At 40.0% G+C, this 26,044-nt stretch overlaps 1 protein-coding gene across 3 annotated transcripts in view; it reads right to left on the bottom strand.

Annotated features, from left to right (window-relative positions):
- The window catches only part of LOC136882294 (probable ribonuclease ZC3H12D), a 195,561-nt gene that overhangs the window by 13,268 nt on the left and 156,249 nt on the right, over positions 1-26,044 (bottom strand). For all 3 annotated transcript variants that reach the window (XM_067154866.2, XM_067154881.2, XM_067154873.2), the window contains exons 2-5: positions 14,954-15,360; positions 9,066-9,205; positions 8,099-8,333; positions 1,030-1,280 (exon numbers count right to left, since the gene is read on the bottom strand). In XM_067154866.2, the coding sequence (XP_067010967.2) occupies positions 1,030-1,280; positions 8,099-8,333; positions 9,066-9,205; positions 14,954-15,360 (1,033 nt within the window). The remainder of the gene's footprint in view (positions 1-1,029; positions 1,281-8,098; positions 8,334-9,065; positions 9,206-14,953; positions 15,361-26,044) is intronic.

Here is a 26,044-nt window from a genome sequence, read left to right as displayed (position 1 = left end):
TTCATACCTACTTCATTCCAATTCTCACCTATGGATTCAAAACATGTACCCTACATAACAAGGCTAGTAGTAAAATCCAGTCAACATAAATTAAATTCATCAGAACAATGAACCAAAAGACTAGGAAAGACAAGATTAGAAATGAAGCAAATGGGAAGGAGGCCGGCATCAAAATACCTGTTACTGAGCTTTTAGGAAGACTCAGACTACAATGATTTGAACATATGAGGATGGACAGAACGAGAACAGCAAGGAATTGTTTTGACAGAAGTGAAAGGGGGGTGAGGCCAAGGAATCAATGGATATAGACACAGTGAAATCAGAGGTCAGCAAAAGGAATGTCGAGGACATAGAGGAACAGAAATTATACTTTGACAGGAAGAAGTGGTGAGCGCTTGTATACCACACTCAGGAAACTAGAGCAGGAAAATGATGATGATAAAGAAGTCAATATGGAATGCAACATGAAATTTATTACATGTAATGTGGCAACAGTGCACCAATGTGCTAGTCCCTTGAACTGTTGAGTTTCAATCTGCAGTCTCCTGCTCATGTGATCAGATAGCATGGACAGTTTGATAGACTCATTTGTTCAGTAAAGTTTAGCATTCATTGACCAAAGTGCTCAAGCAGGAAGTTTTGAACGATTCTAGACTGAAATATTGAGCTAGAACCATCTCTTATGAATTAATTTGAATGAGTCTACACGTAGTTTTCCAGAATACACTTCCTCTTCCACCTCCATAGCAAGGTACAGTGGTACGATGGAATTAGTAGAGTAACATTCAAGTAATATGGCAGAAAAAACTGGAGATTACAAGCATCACATTGCTAAGAATATTTGCCAATAAGAGCCAAGTGTAAAGAAGTAACAATTGTTTAGAATCCTTAAAGAGAAAAAAGAAGAGAAAGGAATGGCAGGTCTATACAGACCTTGGAAATCTAAAATAGTCAGAGGTCATGTTGGCCATGGGAGCTCCAACAGAAATGTTACACACAGTATGAATAACAAGTATGAAACCAACTCACCAGGACTAGAGTCACGACTGTGCATTCCCCAAGCTTGAAGTTGGCGCTGGGCTTGCTCTACCAAACGTTCCGTCACAGACTTGTGCGGCAGTGGGCCTCGCTCTGGATGATTGTACTTGCATTTGTTCCCATATGTGCACTTCTTACCATACGGGCACGGCGGAGGAGGATCACCTCGCCTCGATTGGTATCGCAGAAATGTATCGAGGTTAGGACCGGACCGGCCGAGTGGATCGTCTGGTGGCATGAATCTGAAACAAACCAAGGTAACTTATATTACAAACACAAGACAAAGGCGCTGGAGAACTGACCAAATACACTGGCTCATATGTGATAAAGAAAACTGCTTATTATTAATAATTCCAGTCGACACCAGTCATGGTTTGCAGGGTCTTTTACACCGGTCTTAGTCTCTTCACCAGCGAACAAAATAGTGGGCAAGTTAACTGACTGCCATTCCCATTTTTTATTCACCTTCCTGTTGTATGTTCTATGTTATACAAAGTTCTGGCTATGGTAGATCTAATTCCTTTGCAAGTAATAGGTCATCGAATTTAGAGTTATAGTTAGTAAACAACTCTTTCTTGCTACTTTTTTAAATGTTTCACCGACGCAGATAGGTCTTATGGCAACAATCGGACAGGAAAGGGCTAGGGGTGGAAAGGAAGCGCCGAGGCCTTAAGTACATTTGCCTGGTGTGGCAATGGGAAACCACAGAAAAACATCTTCAGGGCTCCCAGCGGTGGGATTCGAATGCACTATCACCTGAATGCAAGCTCACAGCTGCGTGCCCCTAACTGCATGGTTAACTAGATCGGCTGCAAATATCTTACCGTAGTATAACTGATACATCACCCAGAAACAACATTTTAATCACTGGCTGAAAAGCATGAAACAAAAATATGCTAAATTCCTTTATCTTAAATGAAATACAATGTTTCTATGCTACTAGAAGAAGTTGAAATAACCACTAAATCTCAATATGATCCCCCTGCTAAAAGCATAAAGCATTATTTCTGATTATATTAGGCATGTTTGTGAAATTATGAAGGGGTCTGAAAGAAGGCAGTTCAGGTTTAGGAAAGCTTACTCCTGCAAGGCTCAAATTGTAGGATTCCAGCAAGATAGAGCAAATATTTTAGAATTCTGTGAACAATACAAAATGGTAATTACAAATACTCTCTTCGAAGTGCAAAATAGAAGAAGATATGCATGGAACGCACCGGATAACATCAGAAGATTCCAGATCGATTACATTTCAGTTAAACAACGTTACTGGAATAAAGTTATATCTAGCCACAGTTACCCAGGTCGAGATGTTGACAATGACCATAATCTTGTTGTAGCAAGATGCAATATCATGTCAAATACAGAATAAAGAAAACCAAAAAGAAAAACAAAATGGCACTTGGATGGTCTGAAGAATGAGGAAACAAAACAACTCTTCAAAGAGAAGACCAATGAAGTAAGAGCAAGACATCGAGAAGATTAAAGAGGATGGATCAAGGATGGAATAGTAGAGGCTGCAAATGAGGCTAGGTAAGAGAAAACTGGAGTCATGAAAAGACTGGATGATAGATAAGATATTAAATCTTATAAAAGAGAGGAACAAACTGAGGAAAAAAATAAACTGGAAGACTATAAAAGAATAAAAAATCAGATCACTAGTAAATGCAGAGAGAAAGAAAAGTGGGCAAAAGATGTAGCTGAAGAAATTGAAAATGTTAAGAGAAATGGAAGACAGGATCTGGCATATCATAAAAATTAAATTCTTGAAGTACAAACCTAAAACAAAATCCACCCTGCTGAAGGACAGGGATGAAAACTTACTGGTGGATAATGAAGAAGTATGTGAATGTTGGAAAGAATATACAGAAGAACTGTACGATGATAAAGAAATCAGAGACATAAGTGAAGTACTAGAAGAGATAACAGATGAAGACAGTGATAAAATGGGTCCTGCAATAACCAGGTAGGAATTTGAGAAAGGTCTGTCAAGAAACTTAAAAGAGAGAAAGGCAGCAGGTGTTGATGATATAACTGCAGATCTTTTGAAAAATGTTGGTTCAGACTCAAAGGATTATCTTTTTAATGTAATCACACTGTGTTATGAAACAGGAGAGATCCCAGATGACTTTAGCAAAAGCAGAACAATCACTGTCCCCAAAAGAAGAAGTGCTATGGAATGTAGTAATTATAGAACAATTTCAGTCATGACACATGTCTCAAAAGTACTCCTAAATATTGCTACGGGCATGGCCATCCATCCGCCATTCTAACTTTTCGATGTTGGGCGCAACCAGAATACGTGACTTCACCAGGCCAGAGCCTCTTGGGGAAGGCAGGCGCCCATTAGTCAGACACTGCTACAGTGGCCGTCATTGGCCGTTACGTCACTAGTAGCCTCGAGCGGTAGAAACTACAAGACCCACAGACCGGGAGTCTTCCATGTTGGGAGGTTTCCACAAGCTCGAGAGAACAACGTATCTCGAACGTTGGTCCAGGTGTATATAAGATAGGAGCACCTGGGAAATAGTTCAGTGAGTGAGTGAGTGAGTGAGTGAGTGAGTGAGTGAGTGGACTCAGTTCAAGTGGAGTTGCCACCTAGTAGCCGAGAGTGGGTGACCAGCCGAAGTTGAGAGGGGCAGTCTGTGGAGTGTTATTCTGTTGAACTTCAGGATCGCCCTATTTGCCAGTGTGCTGTGGGACACTGGATGTTCAATTGCAGTGTAAAAGAGTCACTGAGAGGGGCACCGCTTGTTTGGTTCACTCCAAGAGAGTGAAAGCAAATACTGCATAAAAATTCCATGTTTCAGTTTATATTTTTCTTCACATTATTTGTGTTTCTAGTTTCAAACAGTTTCTGTATGAGGAAGCTTTTCTTCACTGGAAAAAAAGAGGTTGAAAATTATAGGGAAACAAAAAAGGAAATTTCCCTTGACTTACCAGACTACTCTAAAGAAAGTTAACAAACCTGTTCCTGTCACCATCTAGTGCACAAAATCTATTACAGCATCCAAGTGACCAGTCTCAAAATGTTTGTGACCTTAAACAGTGGATTTCAGCTTAAGCCCTCTTCCTCCTGTCACAGCTTTAAGAGTGCTAGTGAAGGGCACATGAAGTCCACAACTAGAATGTGACCATTGTTATGTTGTCAAGTTTCTCCCAACGCACAAGAAAGGAGTGCAAATCACAAAAGATACAAAAAGCATCTTTTAAAGAAAAATAATGTCATAAATACGTGTTCTCTTAAATGATCCATGGATGGAATGGCACATGATCGAGTGACACTCAACAAACTTGAAGGAAGGGGAAGGCAGAACTGGAGAGTACGAATAATGGTGCTCCCTCTCCATCACTCGCCAGGTCTCTGATGATCACTACTTAACATTCCTTCACGAACCAGTACAGAACCACAAGCTCATGCTACCCTGAAAGGGGTTCAGTGCTATTTTATTTAGCGTATGGCTTAATGCTGGGAGAGCCCAAAGGACATATTGAGCCACTCCTGCGCCTGTGTTGTGAGATGACAATAACGTGGCATCATGTCGAATAACACCAAGGCTCAACATCCTCAACAGATGACTATCAAAGGGTAGAGAAAGATCCACCTATTCAGTACCATTAGCTTGTATAGTGTCCTATATAACTGGGACTAATTTCGACCCCACATGCATTGGGTCATCGTCAGCCACGATCCAACTGGAAAACATGCTCACATAGAACCAATAATAAAGAGAACAATCTGGTAAGTCTCAATTTAAAATCTAAATTTAAAACATTGATGAAGTCCGACAACACATACAAAATTGAAACCAAATGACACATAAAACTGCTACGGATGGTGCCGAACTATGCCGTCGCTCCTACAGCAACCAAACGTTCCTGAGTTGATATGAAAGTTGGCATTCCCCATCTGTATAGACGAGCCACTTGATTTATAAATTATGTTCGTTCAATAGTAATATGTTAAAAATGTGATTACTGCATTTCCTTCTTTTAAGTATTGAATAGGTTGAACCTCCTTTTCAATTATTTAATTTTTAACATCAATAATTTCAGTACGGAACAATGAAGTTTTTATCTTTAAATAGTAATATAGGTAATGATTTGTATGTAGCAAGCTACTCCCAGATCAACTCCGGTACGTTTGGTTGATGTAGGAGCGACGACATAGTTCGGCACCAACCGCAGCAGTTTTGATGTGCCATTTGGTTTCAAGTTTGGATGTGTTGCTCGGACTTCATCAATGTTTTAAATGTGGATTGTAAATTTGTGACATACCAGATTGTTTACTTTATTATTGGTTATATGTGAACATGTATCTTCCAGTTGCATTGTCCCAGTTATATAGGACACTATACAAGCTAATGGTACTGAATAGGTCGACCCTTCTCTACCCTTTGATAGTGATCAATTGTCAATATGGACCATAATGAAATTCATAACTTACAATCCTCAACAGATGGGTGAATCACCAATGTATCACCAATTTGCTTTCCCTCCTTATGAACACTGTTTTGGAATTGAATCTAAGCTTTTTCTTTTTTTTGCTAGTTGCTTTACGTTGCACTGACACAGACAGGTCTTATGGCGACTATGGGATAGGAAAGGCCTAGGAGTTGGAAGGAAGCGGCCGTGGCCTTAATTAAGGTATAGCCCCAGCATTTGCCTGGTGTGAAAATGGGAAACCACGGAAAACCATCTTCAGGGCTGCCAACAGTGGGATTCGAACCCAGATGCAAGCTCACAGCCGCATGCCCCTGACCGCACGGCCAACTCGCCCGGTAATCTAGGCTTTTGGCATGCAATGTAGTGATTAGAAATTGTATACCACTGCCTCTTCTATCTTGGCAGCCAAATTATGATGGTGAAAAACAGGATTCAAACCTGCTTAGGACTATGAACAATTTGACACCTTAACAATCTTGCCCATCAGGCGGGCTACATTAGTTCAACTAAGGTTAAGTTATAAGTAGGTTCCCACCTTCCAATACTTATCAATTTCTATATAATAGTTTTATTAATTACATAATATAAACCAGCTTAATCTTTAGGACATGATTCGTTCCAATTATGGAACATCTTCAGCTAAAATTTTGACAAAATGGCAAGACAAATAAGACACATTGATATTTATGATGATACAATAGCTAAAAGATTTGATAAAATGGCACGAAAATTAAAACATGTATGATAGCTATGATGATAAAATAAAATGTTCATTCATGTTGGTTACAAATTCAATAAATCAGTGTCCAAGTGACGAAGTAAAAACGGCGATAATGTTCTTCTTTATATTGGAGATGTGTACATTTGTTAATCTTGAAGATAAATTAGAGATACAAGATTTTCTTAACGTATAGTTATCGGGGGAACTCTTGATAAAACAACCGTAGTTGAAGTTGAGTTGCAGTTGGATTATTAAAATGAGTCTGAAACGAGAAAAGAATGAGTAAAAAGGAGGATATTTTTAGGAGAAAACCTTGTAAAAATGTATATTCGCGAGATTAAAGGACAATGGAGTTTATTACCTTATAGTCAATCGTGTCATATTTGACGTCCTCCCTTACACCGTGTTGTTAACTGAGTTCTGTGTACGTGTGTGAGGCACTTGCGATGGGCGGGGAATATCGGAAGGAGAGGTAAGTGAAGTGAAGTCTACATTAGTTCAACATTAACTGATCCGCACATGATGAGACAGGATTTGTGCAATCCAATATCTGAGAAATGGCAGAAGTACGCAATATTTCTGTTGCTTAACATTACAAGCTCCTATAAGAAAAGCTGGGAATAATAGTATCGGCATAAGGTAAGTCTGTGTCTCAATCTGCTAAGAACATTTGGATCACATAAATTAGGACAAAATGTTCCTTAAGTGGTGACAAAATATGGCTCTATAACACAGTTCAGTTATCACGGTGGGCAGGAAAATCTACTCACAGTCAAATGGAGTTGCGTTCAATTCCTTCTTCCGACATTCAAGGGCATACCTATCACAAATTTGTGGCATGTGTGTTAATGTGCAGTGAAATGACAAGCCAATGCAGGCCGTGCAGTTGGTTTATGTAAAACACAAGAACATCTGGCCTTTGCAAATTTGTTTTCATTTTCCAAGTTGAAATCCCCACTGAAAGGACAAAGTTTTGCAACAGTAGAGACATAGAGAAAGAAACCAGGAAAATATAATGATAGGCCACTGTGGTAACAGGGAGAAATGGACAAGAACAACTTCCATGTGTTCTCAGTTAAACCTGCACCAACTGATGTTCGTCAATTTGTATTTATACTTGGCACTCAGTTACTCACACAAATAGAAGCAAAATAGGCACTTCTGAAAATAAAAGACAGAGATCCTGTTTCCTCTAGAGAAGCAGTTCTTTCTGTACAACATAAAAGACAGAGGACATTGTCTCGTCTAAAGAAGCAGTTCTTCCTGCCTTCAGATAAATAACCTAACTGATGTTATTCCCAGTACACATGATTGGATTGTTGGTGAGTTTCAGATATTTTAAACCCAAGCAACCACAAGCCACAGCTTATCCACCTTAATTCCATACTATATTAGAAATGTTTCTAAATCACCTCTTAAAATTTGATAGTGAAAATTTTAATTCATTACATATGTTACAAAATATTCGAGGTTGTAGGCCTAACTCTTTGTTGTATTTGGTCGAAATACCTAAACTGCAATGAACATAAACAACTTGCTTCATACAACGTAAATTGAAAATGACGTGGATTTCTGCCCTCCTTCTTTCATTATTTTCTGACTCCATTTCAAACTCAGGTATTGCCACGGTGATCGAGAGTGAGTGGGAGAACTCTGCCCAACCTTCACGGCCTGTGACGTAACCACATCACTCATCGCCTGCCTGCGCGCCCGCTTACAGTGCTGGATGCCCACGGGATGAAATGCCCAGCGTGAGCACCTCTGCTGTACAACTTAAAAGACAGAGGACATTGTTTCTCCTAGAGAAGCAGTTCTTCCTATACAACATAAAAGACAAAGAACACTGTCTCTTCTAGAGAAGTTCTTACTGTAGAACGTAAAAGATATAGGACAAACCTGTCATTAACAAAAGAGTACATGAGGATTCGTTCCTCCACAACACGACGAAACTCAGGGCTCTCTTGCACAAGGTCTCTGTAATTGTCATTGGATACGACAATGCCATCCATCTCTGCTGCCAGCTTGAGGATATATCTGTCATCATAACACACCATTCGCTTGCCACCAACCAGCCGTGATGGAGTAAAAACCAGGCACCGGTCTCTCTCCAACTCTGTGAGGATCTCTTGGTCTGTAAGAAAAGAAAAAGGAAGTTCTCAAAGTGTCTTTAGATTTTTATTTCTGCAGAACTCTGGAACAGAAAATGTACAGGAACAATCCACATACTCTTGAATCTTGGAGAATGAAATCAGACAACCGATAAATAAGATTTACATTAGTTTTCAACTGCCCTCATTAATAACTCTAAGTAATAACCTTAGTCCTACAGTAACAAGACTGATGACCCATCCGCCCACCCTGTTCCCCCAACGTCCCCTGCAACTCTTCGCTGCTGCTTCCTGTAGCTCTTATATGTTTGTCTTCTTTTCAGAATCGAGTTACTAACATTTGTTAGGCCTTTTAATAATAACAATAATAATAATGTTATTTGCTTTACGTCCCACTAACTTCTTTTACGGTTTTCGGAGACACCGAGGTGCCAGAATTTTGTCCCGCAGGAGTTCTTTTCCGTGCCAGTAAATCTACTGACACGAGGCTGACGTATTTGAGCACCTTCAAATACCACCGGGCTGAGCCAGGATCGAACCTGCGAAGTTGGGGTCAGAAGGCCAGCACCTGAACCGTCTGAGCCACTCAGCCCGTTAGGCCCTTTTAGCTGAGTTAAGGAGTGAACCAGAGCAGTAGATGAACAATGAGGCAGGATGTTCTAGATTCTATCTCTTCTATGCTATGACATATCGGGTGGAATATTAGAGATGATTAATAAAAAAAACGTAACATAAAATCTGTTCACTCTACATACCTGTAACTGGATTGTCTGGACGTGACGATTCTTTGCGCCATTTTGGAACAAATACTGTAATCTCTTTGTGACCTCGTGCTCTGAACCAGTCAACACACAGTTTTATTCCTCGGCAGGAAAATACTTCTTTGTTGCCATGACTACAAAGGTAAGAAAAACAATTCATATAATATAAGAAGAATATTATAGAATGTACAAGATAGTCCTCTAAAGTTACAGGCTTCACTTTATGCAGAATACAGCAGCATTAAATTCCTAACAATGTAAAGATGTATTAATCTGCAATTATTTGCAGTACAAAGGTGACCATCTGGTGTCCTATTACATTAATCCTATTTCCTCCATGATGCAAGTGCGGGACTATCACAGAAAGTGCCACGATCCCTCCCATCGCAAGAATGCTGCCTGTATTCTAATATAGCTTTCCCGCCTCAATATCTAACAATGCTAAAGAAAAGTTTGCTTTGGTTTTCAGTCTTTATTACAGCATGAACCAAAGTGTTATTTCATATGACTAATGTAGGCAATTGGAAACAGTTCCACTGATCTACAATGGATCAGCGATGCATCTTCTCCAAAGGGAGAACTTCCTTGTGCTGATACTCTCTCATCACTCTGCACATAACTGACCGTGAAACTAATTTTTTTTTTTTGTTTACAGTGAAATATGCCACCAAAAGTATATTACTGTTGCAAACCTAGGTGCATTATTCTTCAGCTGCTACTTGTAGCAGGAAGAAAATAGAGGTGCAAGATAGAGATGACCAGTTGACTTTTAGATCTGCTGGCACCGGGCGAGTTGGCCATGCGGTTAGGGGCGCGCAGCTCTGAGCTTGCATCCGAGAGATAGTAGGTTAGAACCCCACTGTTGGCAGCCCTGAAGATGGTTTTCCATGGTTTCCTATTTTCACATCAGGCAAATGCTGGAGCTGTATCTTAAGGCCATGGCAGCTTCCTTCCCGCTCCTAGGCCTATCCTGTCCCACCGTCGCCGTGAGACCTATCCGTGTCGGTTCGACGTAAAGCCAACTGCGTAAAAAAAAAAAAAGAGAAAGACCTGCTGTTTGGCTTTTCTCTGATTTAAGTATTGTTCAAACAAAAATCACTAACACAACCACTCTAAATAATGCTGAAGGAAGACACTCTTCCAGAAAAGATTGGTGGAAAAATATTTAATTCCCTCCATGGGAACTTAGAATTTCCACTCATTACTTATGAGTAAATAATTAAATTGCAAATGAAAGCATTACAGAAGTCAGCTGGTCCATTATGAATTGATCTTTCTATGCGGAACCAAATTACTCACTACACGAACAGGAATACCCTTACTGCATACATAGGGTTTAAATTTTTTTTAATGAATTGCGAAGCCCAACTATGTATATAGGTAGATATGCAGGGCAGGTGTGAATAAAGCATAGCCAAATTAGCACCTGTGGATCAACTGAGGTACAGAGAAAAATGGTCAATGGCCTCAAAAGCAGAAGAGGACATATCCCAACGACAGAGAGGATGGAAGAACCAACTCAAATCCACTTTGCGTCCAACTTGCAGCAAGCGGCAAAGTAGTCAGCGTCTGATCACCGGAGGTGTGGCTGGAAATCCAGTTCTAAAACTGGACTTTGGTCCAAACTTGTGATAAATTATGTACCATGAGGCATAGCAGAAATCAAACGTTTACCCCAATCCGTATCCAATCCGCTCTTCAGAACCAGACCGTAGGATTCTGGGGAGTCTGGACTGACATGCAAACAGAGGGAGTCTGAGACCTCTGGCCAACTTCACCCAAATAGCAAAACCTTTTTCCGAACACTAAACATAAATACTCTCCTACAAGCAGCGATTTTTTATGAACTGGAGCAATTTTTTTTCATTTTAATAAGTTGCTTTACTTTGCACCGACACGCATAGGTCTTATAGCGACGATGGGCAGGAAAGGGCTAGGTGTGGAAAGGAAGCGGCCCTGGCCTTAAGGTACAGCCCCAGCATTTGCCTGGTGTGAAAATGGGAAACCACAAAAAAACATCTTCAGGGCTGCAAACCTTAAATGAACTAAATATACAGATAGTGGCCCTCCAAGAAATGAGACTGACTGAAGAAAAACACAATGGATTTTGGGAACTACACTACAGACTCTTCTAAAGTACAGTAAAACTGAAAATTCTCAAAAATACATCATTTTTAGGAGTCTCCTTTGCAGTCAAGACAAACATACTCAACTCAATAACAAATGTGAAGCCTGTAAATAACAGACCATAAAGTGTGCAAGAAACACATGAGTGCACACATGCCAATCAGTGAGAACAATAAAACAGACTTCAAAAAAAAGCAGACAAATCCTGGGAAAACACTAGAAGAAGTAGTATCCGAAATTCCTCAATACCATATCAAAATTGTATTAGGCAACTTCAATGCATAACTAAGCAAACCAAGAAAACAGAAAAACACTTGGAAAATATGTAATTGGTCCACTTTAGTCAATATACAAATGTGTCATAAAAGAAACTAAGATAAATCACACAGAAGGTACATGATTTGGCCTTCTTCAGCCTTAAAAATATAAAGTTAATAAAAAACATTAAAAATATAAAGTTAATAAAAAACACTAAAACATAACACTGAATGTCGTATGAAAAGTTGATCATGAAATATCTTATCGTTAAGAAAATAACCAAAAAATCACCACATAGAGGAACATGTAAAACACACTCGTTCAAGTTGAGATGTATGAAATGACTTGCGAAATGTGTAGAAATTCTTTTTAATTAACAATGAGAAAAATGAAAACTGAAATGTGCTGCCAATACAGAAAAATTAAACTTCATATTTAAAGTAGTTGCTCTATTGAAAAGTTACACATAATGTGAAAGGAAAGGAAAGGAAAGAAAAAGAAAATGTGTGCAGAATAATTAAATGAAAGGGGAAGAGTAAATTTAAAATGAAATACATGCAACTCCTTGTTGCATATTGAAATATGTAAAACAAATTAATGTTGCAAAACTTGCCAAGCAGGTCAGCGGTTAACTGTGGAAAGGGAAGGGAAGGGAGAAGAGGAAATCATGGGAGGGAGAACTTCATCTGAAAATTTATGAAAGACGGGATGAGTTGTAACATTTTTATGTTTTCTCAAGAAGGATTTTTAATGCCTCAAAAAGAGCGCTAGTCTGTTCAGGAATCTTGATTAAACTGACAGTAGTGTTAATCGTTTCATCTAAATGTATGAAAATGTTTTCATAGATGTTAAGTAATTGGAGAATCAATAAATCATTGCGAATGGATGTAAACTAATGATAAAAATCTGACATTGCTCATTCATAGCTGAAAATCTACTGTACTGTGGTACTTTATTCCAGCCATGACTTATTTTTTTTCTTGGAACCATACAAATCTCCAACTGCAGAAAGGTGGGCCTGTTGGAGCATTTTATACATGCTCCAAAGAAAAAACGGATGGAACAATGAGGAATTATTTTTTGAATGACTCAAACACTTTGATATGCATGTGAAGACATTTATCGACGATCCAGTACAAATCAAGAATGTTATCAATATTTGAGACTCATGAGTATGAGAAGATAACTCACTATGAACTTGCAGAAATATTCAACCGAGCTCTGGATTCAGAGCAGCTGGTAAAGACCACTGAACCCGGACAAGTTTTCTGAAAAGCACTCCCAATACAGTTTCTACTGTGATTGCAAATGTAGCTGAAAATGAAAGCGATGAAACCCTACCACAGCAGAAGTCACAACCTGGACCATCACTTGAACTTCATTCCCCACAATCTCTGAGAAAGGAATCACAGTGCTTAAAAGTGTTGGATATTCTTCCTATTCCCCAAAGCATTCCAAAAGCACCCAGTAAGTCAAAAAAAAAAACAGCATTCAGAAATAATGACCAGCAGTCCAACAAAGAAAAAATTACTAGATACCAAGATGAAGCAAAAGCAGAGTTCATCTGATGAAATTAAGAATAAATTAGAAATCTCAAAGGAAATAATTAAAGAAAAGAAATCTTGTCCAAAGCCCAAGAGGAGATGCAGAAGAAAGTCATGTTTGGACAAAACTGAATCTGAAGGGTCGGATGAAATTGATGAGAGGAAATTGTGTGATGACGGTGAACTAGACGACGTTAATTCATTTAATGTAGATGTGTGCTTAGTTTGTGGAAAATACGGACAGAATAAGGAGCTGTGGTATCACTGTGTATTATGTTCTTTGTGGTCACATTTGGAATGCAATGGCTGAGACTCACCTGAATATGACACACATGATTTATCCTTACCTAGCGGTAACAAGAAGAAACAGTAAAATAGTCATGTGGTTCCAACACTAACTTTCTTGCTGAAAAATACCAGTTTCCTTACAAGCTCAGATAAATCCGGTACAGACACATCAATATTGATATGCTACGAGTCGGAAAATTTCACCGAACATTTTGTAAGTGATTTTTAATTTATTTTTATGTCTCATACATGAATATCTCGGTGATTAGAAACATTTTGTCATAAATACCATGCAGCGATGCCCTGTTTCCTTCTGTGCAGTACTGCCCTTCACACTGCATGGTTTTATCCTATACATGCAGAATACCGCATAAAGGTATCTTAAAATATTTCTTTCAATTATTTGTATTATAATAGTTTTAATCTCCCCCTGTGGGTGGGATTGGTAGAATAACACCCACGGTATTCCCTGCTTGTTGTAAAAAGCAACTGAAAGGGGCCCCAGGGGCTCTTATGTTGGGAGTGTGGGTTGGTAATCACAGGGTCCACAGCTGAGTCCTGGCATTGCTTCTATGTGTGTCAAGCTCCTCACTTTCATCTATCCTATCTGACCTCTCTTGGTCAACTCATTCTTTTCTGACCCAGACAGTATTGCATGTGGAGGCCTAGGAAGTCTTATTTTCTTGCCTTTGGTGGCGTTTTTCTTTCTTTGGCCAACATCTTCAATTTTTGAAGTGTTGGACCCTTTCAACTTTTTCCCTCTGATTAGTGGATGATTAGAGGAAGGTTGCCCAGTCATACTTCCTCTTAAAACAATCACTACCACAAGTTATTGTTCTGTTTCAAAAACGTAAAGGTTCATGTATAGGTAAGACCTCATCTCTCGCCAGCATTGTCTGTCCATATAGGTCTCTCCCTCCATGATCATTTTCGAGTTCTCTCCTCACAACATCTATCTTCAGTTGGTCCTGCCATAATTTCTTTGGCTGTCTTGTTCTTGTTACGCTGACTCTTCCATGTATGCACGAGGCATATGAGTGCCTGGTACTCTCTTTACATGCCCAAACACTTTAAGCCTTGCAGACCTTAGTCTTTCTTCCAGGTATGCGCGTCCGCGCATGTTTTTTTTTTTTTCCATTCCCAAAGATGACCCAACATTTTTGGCACGACTGTGCCATATTTTCCGCATGGCATTCCTAAGAAATTTCATTTCACAGGTACTAAGGTCTCTAGTCTGCAAAGTGCGAGTTTCTAGGCTGTATGTGAGTATGGGAATACCTCGTGTTTATTGAGCAAAACTGAAGTTATCAATACAGATAACACTTGCTATACCTTATATGTACGGTATTCCCCCTACTTCCCCTATGCCACTATGAACCTCAGCCAAAGTTTGTAGCTTTTAACACTATTTTGTTTTGCAGCCCTCCCTGTCTGATAGCAAGCTTCAGTATCATCTGGCCAACATTCTGGATATAACTCTTTCTTGTACAGGTAGAAGGCAAGTTTCCCTTTGTTGAAAAGCAGTTGTAAAATACTGCTGGATAAAGAGAATGATTCACATTTGTTGTTCAGCTTCTACAAAGTGCTTGTATAGTTTCTCGATAAAGACTACTGAATCTGCCTGAAAAAAAAAAAAAAAATCTGCTCATACGAAAAGCACCTCACCTCATGGCGACGTTGCTACCATCGATGACTATGGGTCTCAGGGGAGGCACCTCGTCGTGGTCCGTAGGCTCGCCGTGTGTGGCCGCTGCCAAGTCAGTGTGCCGGGGGGCCTGTGCCCCCAGCTTGATGAGCTCCTCGAGCAGCTCGTTCTGGCCGGGGTTGGGGCCCAACTTGTGTAGTGCCGCCTGTACCAAGCGCTCCGTATAGCCCAGCTTGAGGCCAAACTCGACGCGTGCCGTGTAGCCCTGCACGTTCACATATTCTGCGAACTCTTCTCCGAGTGTGTCCGAGACGGTCCGACTGACGTCCTGGTGGCGCGGCGCTGGTTCCTCTCCATCGAAGTCCGAGTCGTAGCTGGAGTCGTCCCCTGGCTCATCCCGCTCGCCGCACAGCGTGTCCACGAACGTCTGAACACACAAACACCAATATTACAAGCGAAGTAATAACTTTCATTAAAAAAAAATATGAATCTGATCTCCAAGTTGCTCATTTTTTATTTGATTCCTCAAGAATAATCAACACATACATAAACAAAAACTCTACCAAGAAAATGGACACTAGCTTCTAGTAAAACAGTCAGCAAGAATATTAGCACAATCAGGAATAAACTAATCTCATTCTCTGGACATCTGCTCAGGACAAAGAAAACAGGATGATCACGAAAATTATAGAACAGTAAGAGCAACATTATATGGATTACAGAAATCAAGGAAGATATAAGGGAACTATATTTTACAATAGAAGATTTAAAAAACAAAACAGGCAAAATCAAGAAACTCAAATTAAACCACAAACCAAGATCAACAGACTGACAACGGGACGGGTGATTTCATACGAAGAAAGTTAAGGGTTACGTGAACGAGACATATCAATCCAATTTCATGATTATTTCTGATTTCAATGGAAGATGATATTTGTCTTGGGGTAAATGAAGAGTCACACTCGGTGAGGCTTATTAATATTATAATAGTATGTGCATACGACTACTATTTCGCTGCAGACACTTGTTGCTGTGGCACTGCGCTTCATCGTATCTTCTTTTGTTACCTCTCTTGAGGTCTAGGGCTGGCACTAACGGATGTCCAGTACTATGTCTAAATTCTGAATATCTTTGTCCATTTCTGTACAGAAATTGAGGTAAATAAATAATACTAATCATGATAAGCGCGCGCAATTCAAACCGAAAAAATGGCGGTGTAAAGTGTCGAGAATAAAATGACCTTATTTAGCGAGGACAATTAGCGTAATTTACGAAAATTGCAAGACCTAAGACTAAATGATGTGTTTCACACAAAACAACAACAACAACAACAACATGATCCCTGGACCAATAATACTATTAATTAATGAATTATTGGCAAAAGCCAATAGATCGGCAATTCTTGAAAACGTCAATAAATAATAATCAAGCAAAGCAAACAACTTAAATTGCAGAAAGACTTCACAAACAAATGACATATTAAAGCACCGTGGCATAGTCAAGTACCATTATTTGTCTGCGCACGACAGAGACAAGCGACCGAGACAGACGGAGGCCACTGAACGTGTCGCCGCTCACTTTTTTGATGACAACTGAGACAGACGACACGCCTAGACATAGGTGTTTGTTCAGATTGCGTGCACATTATCTTTGAAGAATGGCTACAAAAATGATTATAATAAAAAAGCTACTTGAAAATATTCCGTGACAAACGTTAGTGCAATTTTCTGGCAAGCGGATCGCATAAACAAAAGAAACTAACCAGTAAACCTAGTAATAATCCATATGTTCCAATATATGTAACTAATACATTACTAATATTATAATGTATTTAGACAATCGTAAACAAAACACTTGTTTAATTTCCCGGCATTCTTCTTCTTCTTCGTTTTGCCTCATGACTGAGGCGTCGTGACTATCATAATATTCAGCCCTCTAGCCGATGAACCATACTCCGCCATTCTTCCCTATCTAAAGCTTTCAATGTGGTCACTCTGAGAGAACACTGTAGGGGGCCGTTCACCATGTCAATCCATCGCGTTGGTATTCGTCCTCGTTGTCTGGTTCCCTGGACTTTGCCCTCAACAATCAGCTTTTGTAGACTACCATCTCGGCGCATTATATGTCCAAAGTAGCGTAAAATTCGTTGAGAGACCTTACACGATAGACGAACTTTTATCTGAAGTTGGTTCAGGATTGATGTGTTCGTGCGATGAGCTGTCCAAGGAATCCTTAACATTTTCCTCCAGCACCACATTTCAAAGCTTTCTATCCGTTCACGATCACGTTTGAGGATGGTCCACGTCTCTGCGCCATACAAGAAGACTGAGAAGACTAGAGATTCAACGAGCTTCTTTTTTGTCTTAATGGTGATGTTATCTTTCCAGATCTTCCGCAGACGGATCATTGCTACCTTTGCTATTTCAATTCTGCGCTTTATTTTATCTTTGGAACCACCAGAATTGGATAGTAAGGAGCCTAGGTATACATACTGATGTACAACTTCACACCCTCCAATCTGTTTGATATGTGGACTGTTGTTGTTCTTACGATCAACAATCATGACTTTGGTTTTCTGTCGATTTAGGCGTAATCCAATTTCTAGGCTTGCTTCCTCTACTCTCTTGATCAGCTCTGTCAACTCCTCTTCAGATGATGCTATCAAGGTGGTGTCATCAGCAAATCTCAGATTGTTGATCTCGCATCCCCAAATGGAAAACCCTTTGTCCCAGCCTTCTAATGCAGTTCTCATTGCATATTCACCATAGATATTGAAAAGTAACGGTGACAGGATACATCCCTGGCGAACTCCAGCCCTTGTACGAAACTGCTGAGACTGTTTGTTTTGAATCTTCACAGTGGCTGTATTTTCCTTATACAAAGACTTGAGGAGATCAATTAAATGGTTTGGCAAACCCATGTCATCCAAAATTTTCCAAAGATGGTTCCATTTGACAGTATCAAAGGCCTTTTGGTAGTCAATAAAGCACAGATATACCGGAACATTGAATTCTCTAGCCTTTTCTATGATTTGTCTTAGGCTTAAGATTTGTTCTCGAGTACCTTTTCCTTTCATAAATCCAGTCTGGACTTCAGGAATTTGATACTCTAGAAATGCCCGGAGTCTCTTGTGCAGGATATGAAGCATAACTTTACTGGCATGTGAAATCAAAGCAATTAAGCGGTAATTTTCACATTTTTTCCTCGATCCTTTCTTGTGGATTGGGACAAAGATTGACTGTACCCATTCCTCGGGCCAACTTCTAGAATTCCATATTGCTTGGCAGATTTTCAACAGCATTTCAATTCCAGCACCGTCTGTAGCTTTCAAGACTTCTGCACTTATTCCATCAGGTCCACACGCTTTTCCAGTTCTCAGCATTTTCAAAGCCATTTCTACTTCATCTCGGAGGATGTCAGATTCAGGATCTGACTGCTTGTCTATCTTCACTTGGTCTTGTGCATTACATTGTTCACTGTATAGATCCTGGCAGTATAATCTCCATGTTTTCAGAACATTCTCTATATCCACAACATCATCCCCCTTTGAGTTCTGTATATTCCAGGAATATGGCTTGAATTCTCGAGTGATTATTCTAATTTTGTCAAAAAGATCCTTGCTGTGGTTTTGATTTGCATGGTTTTCAATCTCAAAACAAATGTTACTAAGGAAATTATTCTTATCTCTTCTACAAGAAGACTGAATCCTTCTATCAAGATCAGACATTTGCTCTCTTTTTTCTTTAGTGTTAATGCCAGATTTTTTAAAGCACCTTCTTTCTTCTACAAGCTGAAGGCTCGAGTCAGAGATCCACTGTTGCCTTCTAGTATTTGGTACTCGAGATTCATTCAAAGAGGACTCTATCCAGTTTTTTGTCACATTCCACAGCCCTTCTGCAGTAGTTATTGGATCCTGTAATATGGAGGCTCTTCGCGCCAATGATTCCTTCAAAGACGACATATTAACTACTTGTGGTATCCTGTGTGATCTTTTAACTGGTGTTTGAAGTTTTATTCTTATTTCTGTTCTAAGAAGCTGATGATCACTACCACATACTGCACCTGGACAAGTTTTGTGTCCATTACAGAAGACCTCCATCTTGAACTGATCAAGATGTAGTCAATCTGATTTTTATATTGACCATCAGGCGATGTCCATGTGTACATGTGCCGTATGTGATGCTTGAAGACTGTATTAGTTATAGTGAACCTGTTTTGAATTGCAAACTCAAGAAGCCTGTTCCCCCGTTCATTTCTTTCTCCAATTCCGTATCTTCCTATCGATGTTCCCGGCATTATCCTCCCAGATATTATCGAGCCGATGAACTTAGATGTTAGGCCCTTTAAACAACAAGCAACAACCAGATGTTACCACGGATATTATTCCCATCTTTGTACGACTCAACATCCAGGAAGGCGAGCGGTGGGTTTTCTCAAACTAATTCCACTAATAGCTCATCTTCTTCACCTGTATATTTAATTTCCGACATTATGTCACTTCAGAAAACACATGCTGCATTAGCTTGTCGCGAGAGACTACTGGTCTGCCTCTGTCTAGCGCTCTCAAATGTACATAATTATAATTGAATGGAGAACAGATGGAAAGCGACCTGTCTCGGTCTCGCAACTCTGTCCTCTGTTTCGATCGCTTGTCTCTGTCGCGTGCAACAAAACGTACACGGAAATGTAGATGTATATCTGGACTGACATAGAAATGAAGAACCCTTTTTATAAAATTGATGAAGTGGTTCAATTAAAATGTTAAATAAATAAATAAATAAATAAATAAATAAATAAATAAATAAATAAATATTAACACGGCTTTCAATTCAGATGCCAAGGCCGCCCCAAGTGAATTGGACAGTAGCACAGGGAACATCTGTCGGTGTCCAGACATTTAGTACCACGGACATTTCGTACCACCTAGGCCGTTATCTACCAGCGAACGGTTTTCACGTAATCCCCAAATATTTACGCCACGACAATCGCCAACAGTGGACACTGGATGTACAAATGAATATATTCATTAGGGTATCGTTTTTATTTCGTAATACTTCCCACCCCTTTCAAGTGGTAACGGCATATCCTCTCCTAAATATTTAAAGTCATCATCAGCTGACACTTCACAGGTAATCAGCCGGTCAAGTGGTACGAAACGTCCGTGGTACGAAATGTCCTAGAACCACGTCTATCACCTACCAATGAGAGAGCGACCACCATCCGAAAAAAGAAAAGAAAAACAATTTCGTGTTCCTGCATATACTCGTTGAGAACTTTAAAAATATGTTCTCCAGTTGAATGAGCTGGCAGACTCATCAGAAAATAACATGCCTCATGTCATCAATAAACTTCCTTTTATTCCACTTATTAGCCATACCATTAATTCGGCGAGTAACTGCATCGTCTGAGAGTAGTATTAAATCAATATCCTTTAGTAACTGTATTACAGCTGAAGTATTGAGGGGTCTCTGGAAGTACTGAGGGGTCTCCTACAAAATGGGGTTTGACGCTGTAGTATCCTGATTTCATAGATACCAAATAACTATTGAAAATGTTATTAAAAACATACGTTAGCATACCACGACCACTCATGCAATTTAGTGAAAAATGAAAGAGTATGTATAGGTACATTAAGGCAGAAACGGGTTCCAAGAAGGACATTCCAGGAATCGTTAATGAGAAAGGGGAGTGTATCTGTGACGATCTTCAAAAGGCAGAAGTATTCAGTAAGCAGTATGTAAAGATTGTTGGTTACAAGGATAATGCCCAGATAGAGGAAGTGACTAATACTAAAGTAGTATTACAAATTTACCTATGGTAACAATGACATTTACAGTAAGATACAAAAATTGAAAACCAGAAAAGCAAACGGAATTGATAAGGTTTCGGGCGATATACTGAAGACAATGGGTTTTAGACCATATCTAAAGTACTTATTCGATTATTGTTTGCACTAAGGACCTATACCAAATGAATGGAGAGTTGCTATAAAGTTGTGTATAAAGGAAAGAGTGGTAAGACATAAAGCTGAAAAATCACAGTTTGACATGCATTGCATGTAAACTTCGGGAAAGCATTATTTCTGCGAAATTAATAATTGGTTTGATAGAAGGCAGTTTGGATTTAGGAAAGGTTATTCCACTGCAGCTCAACTTGTAGGATTCCAGCAAGACATAACAGATATCCTGGATTAAGGAGCTCAAATGGACTGTATCGAGATTGATCTATCTAAGACATTTGATAGGGTAGATCATAGGAGACTACTGACAAAAATGAGTGCAACTGGACCATAAAAAAAGAGTGAATGGGTGGCTATATTTCTAGAAAATAGAACTCAGAGAATGAGAGTAGGCAAAGCTTTATCTATCCCTGTAATAATTAAGAAGGGAATTACTCAAGGCAGTATTATTGGACCTTTATGTTTTCTTATATATATATATATATATCAATGATATGTGTAAAGTGAAAGCACAGATAAGGCTTTTTGCAGATGATGTTATTCTGACAGAGTAATAAATAAGTTACAAGACTGTCAGCAACTGCAAAATGACCTCGATAATGTTGCGAGATGGACAGTAGGCAACGATATGATGATAAACGGGGTTAAAAGTCAGGCTGTGAGTGACTTTTTTTTTTCAAGTTGCTATACGTCGCACCGACACAGATAGATCTTATGGCAACGATGGGATACGACAGGGCTAAGAGTGGGAAAGAAATAGCCGTGGTTTAATTAAGGTACAGCCCCAGAATTTGCCTGGTGTGAAAATGGGAAACCACGGAAAACCATCTTCAAGGCTGCCGACGGTGGGGTTCGAACCCACTATCTCCCGAATACCGGGTTGTGAGTTTCACAAACAGGAAAAGTCCTCTCAGTTTTAATTACTGCGTTGATGAGGTGAAAGTTACTTTTAGGGATCGATCAATCAATCAATCAATCAATCAATCAATCAATCAATCCTGATCCGCATTTAGGGCAGATCCCCCATCTGTTGTTTTCCTAGCCTTTTCTTAAACGATTTCAATGAGATTGGAAATTTATTGAACATCTCCCTTGGTAAGTAATTCCAATCCCTAACTCCCCTTTCTATAACCGAATATTTGCCCCAATTTGTCCTCTTGAATTCCAGCTTTATCTTCATATTGTGACCTTTCCTACTTTTAAAAACACCACTCAGACTTATTTGTCTACGCCATTTCTCTACTGACAACAGAACATACCACTTAGTCGAGCAGCTCGTCTCCTTTCTCCCAAGTCTTCCCAGTCGAAACTTTGTAACATTTTTGTAACGCTACTCTTTTGTCGGAAATCACCCAGAACAAAACGAGCTGCTTTTCTTTGGATTTTTTTCCAGTTCTTGAATCAAGTAATCCTGATGAGGGTCCCATATATTGGAACCATACTCTAGTTGGGGGTCTTACCAGAGACTTATATGCCCTCTCCTTTACATCCTTACTACAACCCCTGAACACCCTCACAACCATGTGCAGATCTCTGTATCCTTTATTTACAATCCCATTTATGTGATTACCCCAATGAAGATCTTTCCTTATATTAACACCCAGATACTTACAATGATCCCCAAAAGGAACTTTCACCCCATCAACGCAGTAATTTAATAATAATAATAATAATAATAATAATAATAATAATAATAATAATAATAATAATAATTGCTTTACGTCCCACTAACTACTTTTACGGTTTTCGGAGACGCCGAGGTGCCGGAATTTAGTCCCGCAGGAGTTCTTTTACGTGCCAGTAAATCTACCGACACGAGGCTGACGTATTTGAGCACCTTCAAATACCACCGGACTGAGCCAGGATCGAACCTGCCAAGTTGGGGTCAGAAGGCCAGCGCCTTAACCATCTGAGCCACTCAGCCCGGCAACGCAGTAATTAAAACTGAGAGGACTTTTCCTACTTGTGAAACTCACAACTTGACTTTTAACCCCGTTTATCACCATACCATTGCCTGCTGTCCATGTCACAACATTATCGAGGTCATGTTGCAGTTGTTCACAATCTTGTAACTTATTTATTACTCTATACAAAATAACATCATCCGTAAAAAGCCTTACCTCTGATTTCACTCCTTTACTCATATCATTTATATATATAAGAAAACATAAAGGTCCAATATTACTGGCTTGAGGAATTGCCCTCTTTTAATAATTGCAGGGCCAGATAAAGCTTCGCCTACTCTAATTCTCTGAGATCTATTTTCTAGGAATATAGCAACCCATTTAGTCACTCTTGTCTAGTCCAATTGCACTCATTACTCTGCCGAGGATCATTCTAAGTACCTAGGTGTTAATATAAGGAAAGATCTTCATTGGGGTATCACATAAATATGATTGTAAATCAAGGGTACAGATCTCTGCACATGGTTTTGAGGGTATTTAGGGGTTGCAGTAAGGATGTAAAGAAGAAGGCATATAAGTCTCTGGTAAAAACCCCAACTAAAGTATGGTTCCGATGTATGGACCCTCACCAGGATTATTTGATTAAAGAACTGGAAAAAATCCAAAGAAAAACAGCTCGATTTGTTCTGGGTGATTTCCGACAAAAGAGTAGCGTTACAAAAATGTCGCAAAGTTTGGGCTGGGAAGAACTGGGAGAAAGGAGACAAGCTGCTCGACTAAGTGGTATGTTCCGAGCTGTCAGTGGAGAGATTGCGTGGAATGACATCAGTAGACGAATAAGTTTGAGTGGTGTCTTTAAAAGTAGGAAAAATCACAATATAAAGATAAAACTGGAATTCAAGGACAAATTGGAGCAAATATTTATAGGAAGAAGAGTTAGGGATTGGAGTAACTTACCACGGGAGATGTTCAATAAATTTCAAATTTATTTGCAATCTTTTTTTTTTTTTTGCTAGGGGCTTTACGTCGCACCGACACAGATAGGTCTTATGGCGACGATGGGATAGGAAAGGCCTAGGAGTTGGAAGGAAGCGGCCGTGGCCTTAATTAAGGTACAGCGCCAGCATTTGCCTGGTGTGAAAATGGGAAACCACGGAAAACCATTTTCAGGGCTGCCGATAGTGGGATTCGAACCTACTATCTCCCGGATGCAAGCTCACAGCCGCACGCCTCTACGCGCACGGCCAACTCGTCCGGTTTGCAACCGTTTAAGAAAAGGCTAGGAAAACAACGGGTAGGGATTCTGCCACCTGGGCAAATGCCCTAAAGGCAGATCAGTAGTGATTGATTGATTGACAACAAACAAAACATCTGACGTCCAAAGTATTGTCACATTATGATCGGTTGCAAAGTCGTCTTCCACTGTTTTATCTATTATCTATTATCTTTTTCACCCTGCAAATAAAAATAACAAAGCTTTATTTTACAACACTCGTATCTCTTCGATGAGCCATTTCACTTTCTTCCCGGAGGGGCCATTCAGTGGTAGCAGAGGGTGTCACCTCCGCAGCAGTCGAAGAATCATCATTAACAGCAGGCCGGGAAAGAAGCTCACCACTTGTAGGTGACGGTGAAGTAGATAACGAACTGCCGGAATGGCTCGACGTTGAGTGAGTCGTCACAGTCCGTCCTCTGAAGGATCAGCCACGTCCGAGAGCGCCGATCGCAACTGGTCATGATGGTGAAGTTGTGGAACTTTAACATAACCTTAGTCATTTCTTGGTCAAACGTTGTCATTAACCGAAAATTCCTTTCATCCTGAGCGAGTTCCACCATACGAAACAACCTGTTTCTCTTGTTTTCTTTTTCGTGTGGGTGCGGTTGGTAGAATAACACCCACTGTATCCCCTGCCTGTCGTAAGAGGCGACTAAAAGGGACCCTAGGGGCTCTGAACTTTGAAGCGTGGGTTAGTGACCACAGGGCTCCACAGTAAATCCCGAAACTAACTCAGATTCTCCCTCCGCAAAATCAAAGAGAGTTCGATTAGTCTCAGCCAAACAAGATGAGCCCTAGCCGAGTCCTGGCATTGATTCCACTCCTGTCAGGCTCCTCACTTTCATCTACCCTATTCGACCTCTCTTGGTCAACTCTGTTCTTTTCCGACCCGAGGGGAATATTTAATTTTCACGCCATACGCGGCCCTTACCTTTCTTTGGCCGATACCTTCATTTTTCGAAATGTCGAACCCCTTCGATTTTTTCCCTCTGATTAACGTTAATAGAGAATGGTTGTACTTCCTCTTAAACAGTAACTAACACTGCCTTGAACCTCGTTCACCGTTCGGCAAGGTCGGAGCCTGTGCGGGCGACACGCGGGGTATTGCGATACTCTAATAAAAACCTTTGAAGACAATTCCAATTTCTCCACAGGAACATCGGGCAACGCGGCTCTTTTTTTTTGTCGGTCGCACCGTCAGTCTTTGGGGAGAACCGTACGTCACTCTTTTTTTTTTCTATTGGTTTTACGTCGCACCGACACAGACAGATCTTATGGCGACGATGGGACAGGAAACGGCTAGGACTGGGAAGGAAGCGACCGTGGCCCAGCATTTGCCTGGTGTGAAAATAGGAAACCACGGAAAACCATCTTCAGGGCTGCCGACAGTGGGGTTCGAACCACCTATCTTCCGAATACTGGATACTGGCCGCACTTAAGCGACTGCAGCTATCGAGCTCGGTATACGTCACTCTTTAAAGTTACCCCATTCATTTTCAAAATGTTTTGAAAGTCGGCGCCTTCAAACACGGAGTAACTGTCAGCTTCTGTTAGACCAAATTTAATCTGGCAAATTCTTGACGCAGCAACTTAACTGTAGCCGAAGGTGACATAGACCGAAGACCTCTAAACTTTGACATTAGGTTTGACAGCCACCAACTTGATGAGTTTCGGATACGTACCCCCACAAACAGGACAACTTTTGTTCTTACCACTCGCCGGTGCTTCTTTGCATCCTCCTAACGTATCAAAGATTCTCTATTTTTGTCGAACTTGCAGTTTCCCGTCAGAGACCTAACTCTTGCTAGTCACTGATTTACAGACTCGTTGGATTCCGTTACAGCATTATAAAATATAAGCCTCGTAGAAAAAACTCAGATTCGCAGGTAAAATGTGTTTATCAGCGTATGTTGATGTGTCAGGCAAGTCTGGGACCAAGGTAGTCTTCTCGTGAGAATTGAGAAAAATAGTG

The sequence above is a fragment of the Anabrus simplex genome, chromosome 1 (assembly GCF_040414725.1).
Source record: "Anabrus simplex isolate iqAnaSimp1 chromosome 1, ASM4041472v1, whole genome shotgun sequence".
NCBI lineage: Eukaryota > Metazoa > Arthropoda > Insecta > Orthoptera > Tettigoniidae > Anabrus > Anabrus simplex.
This window is presented reverse-complemented; position numbering and strand designations above follow the sequence as displayed.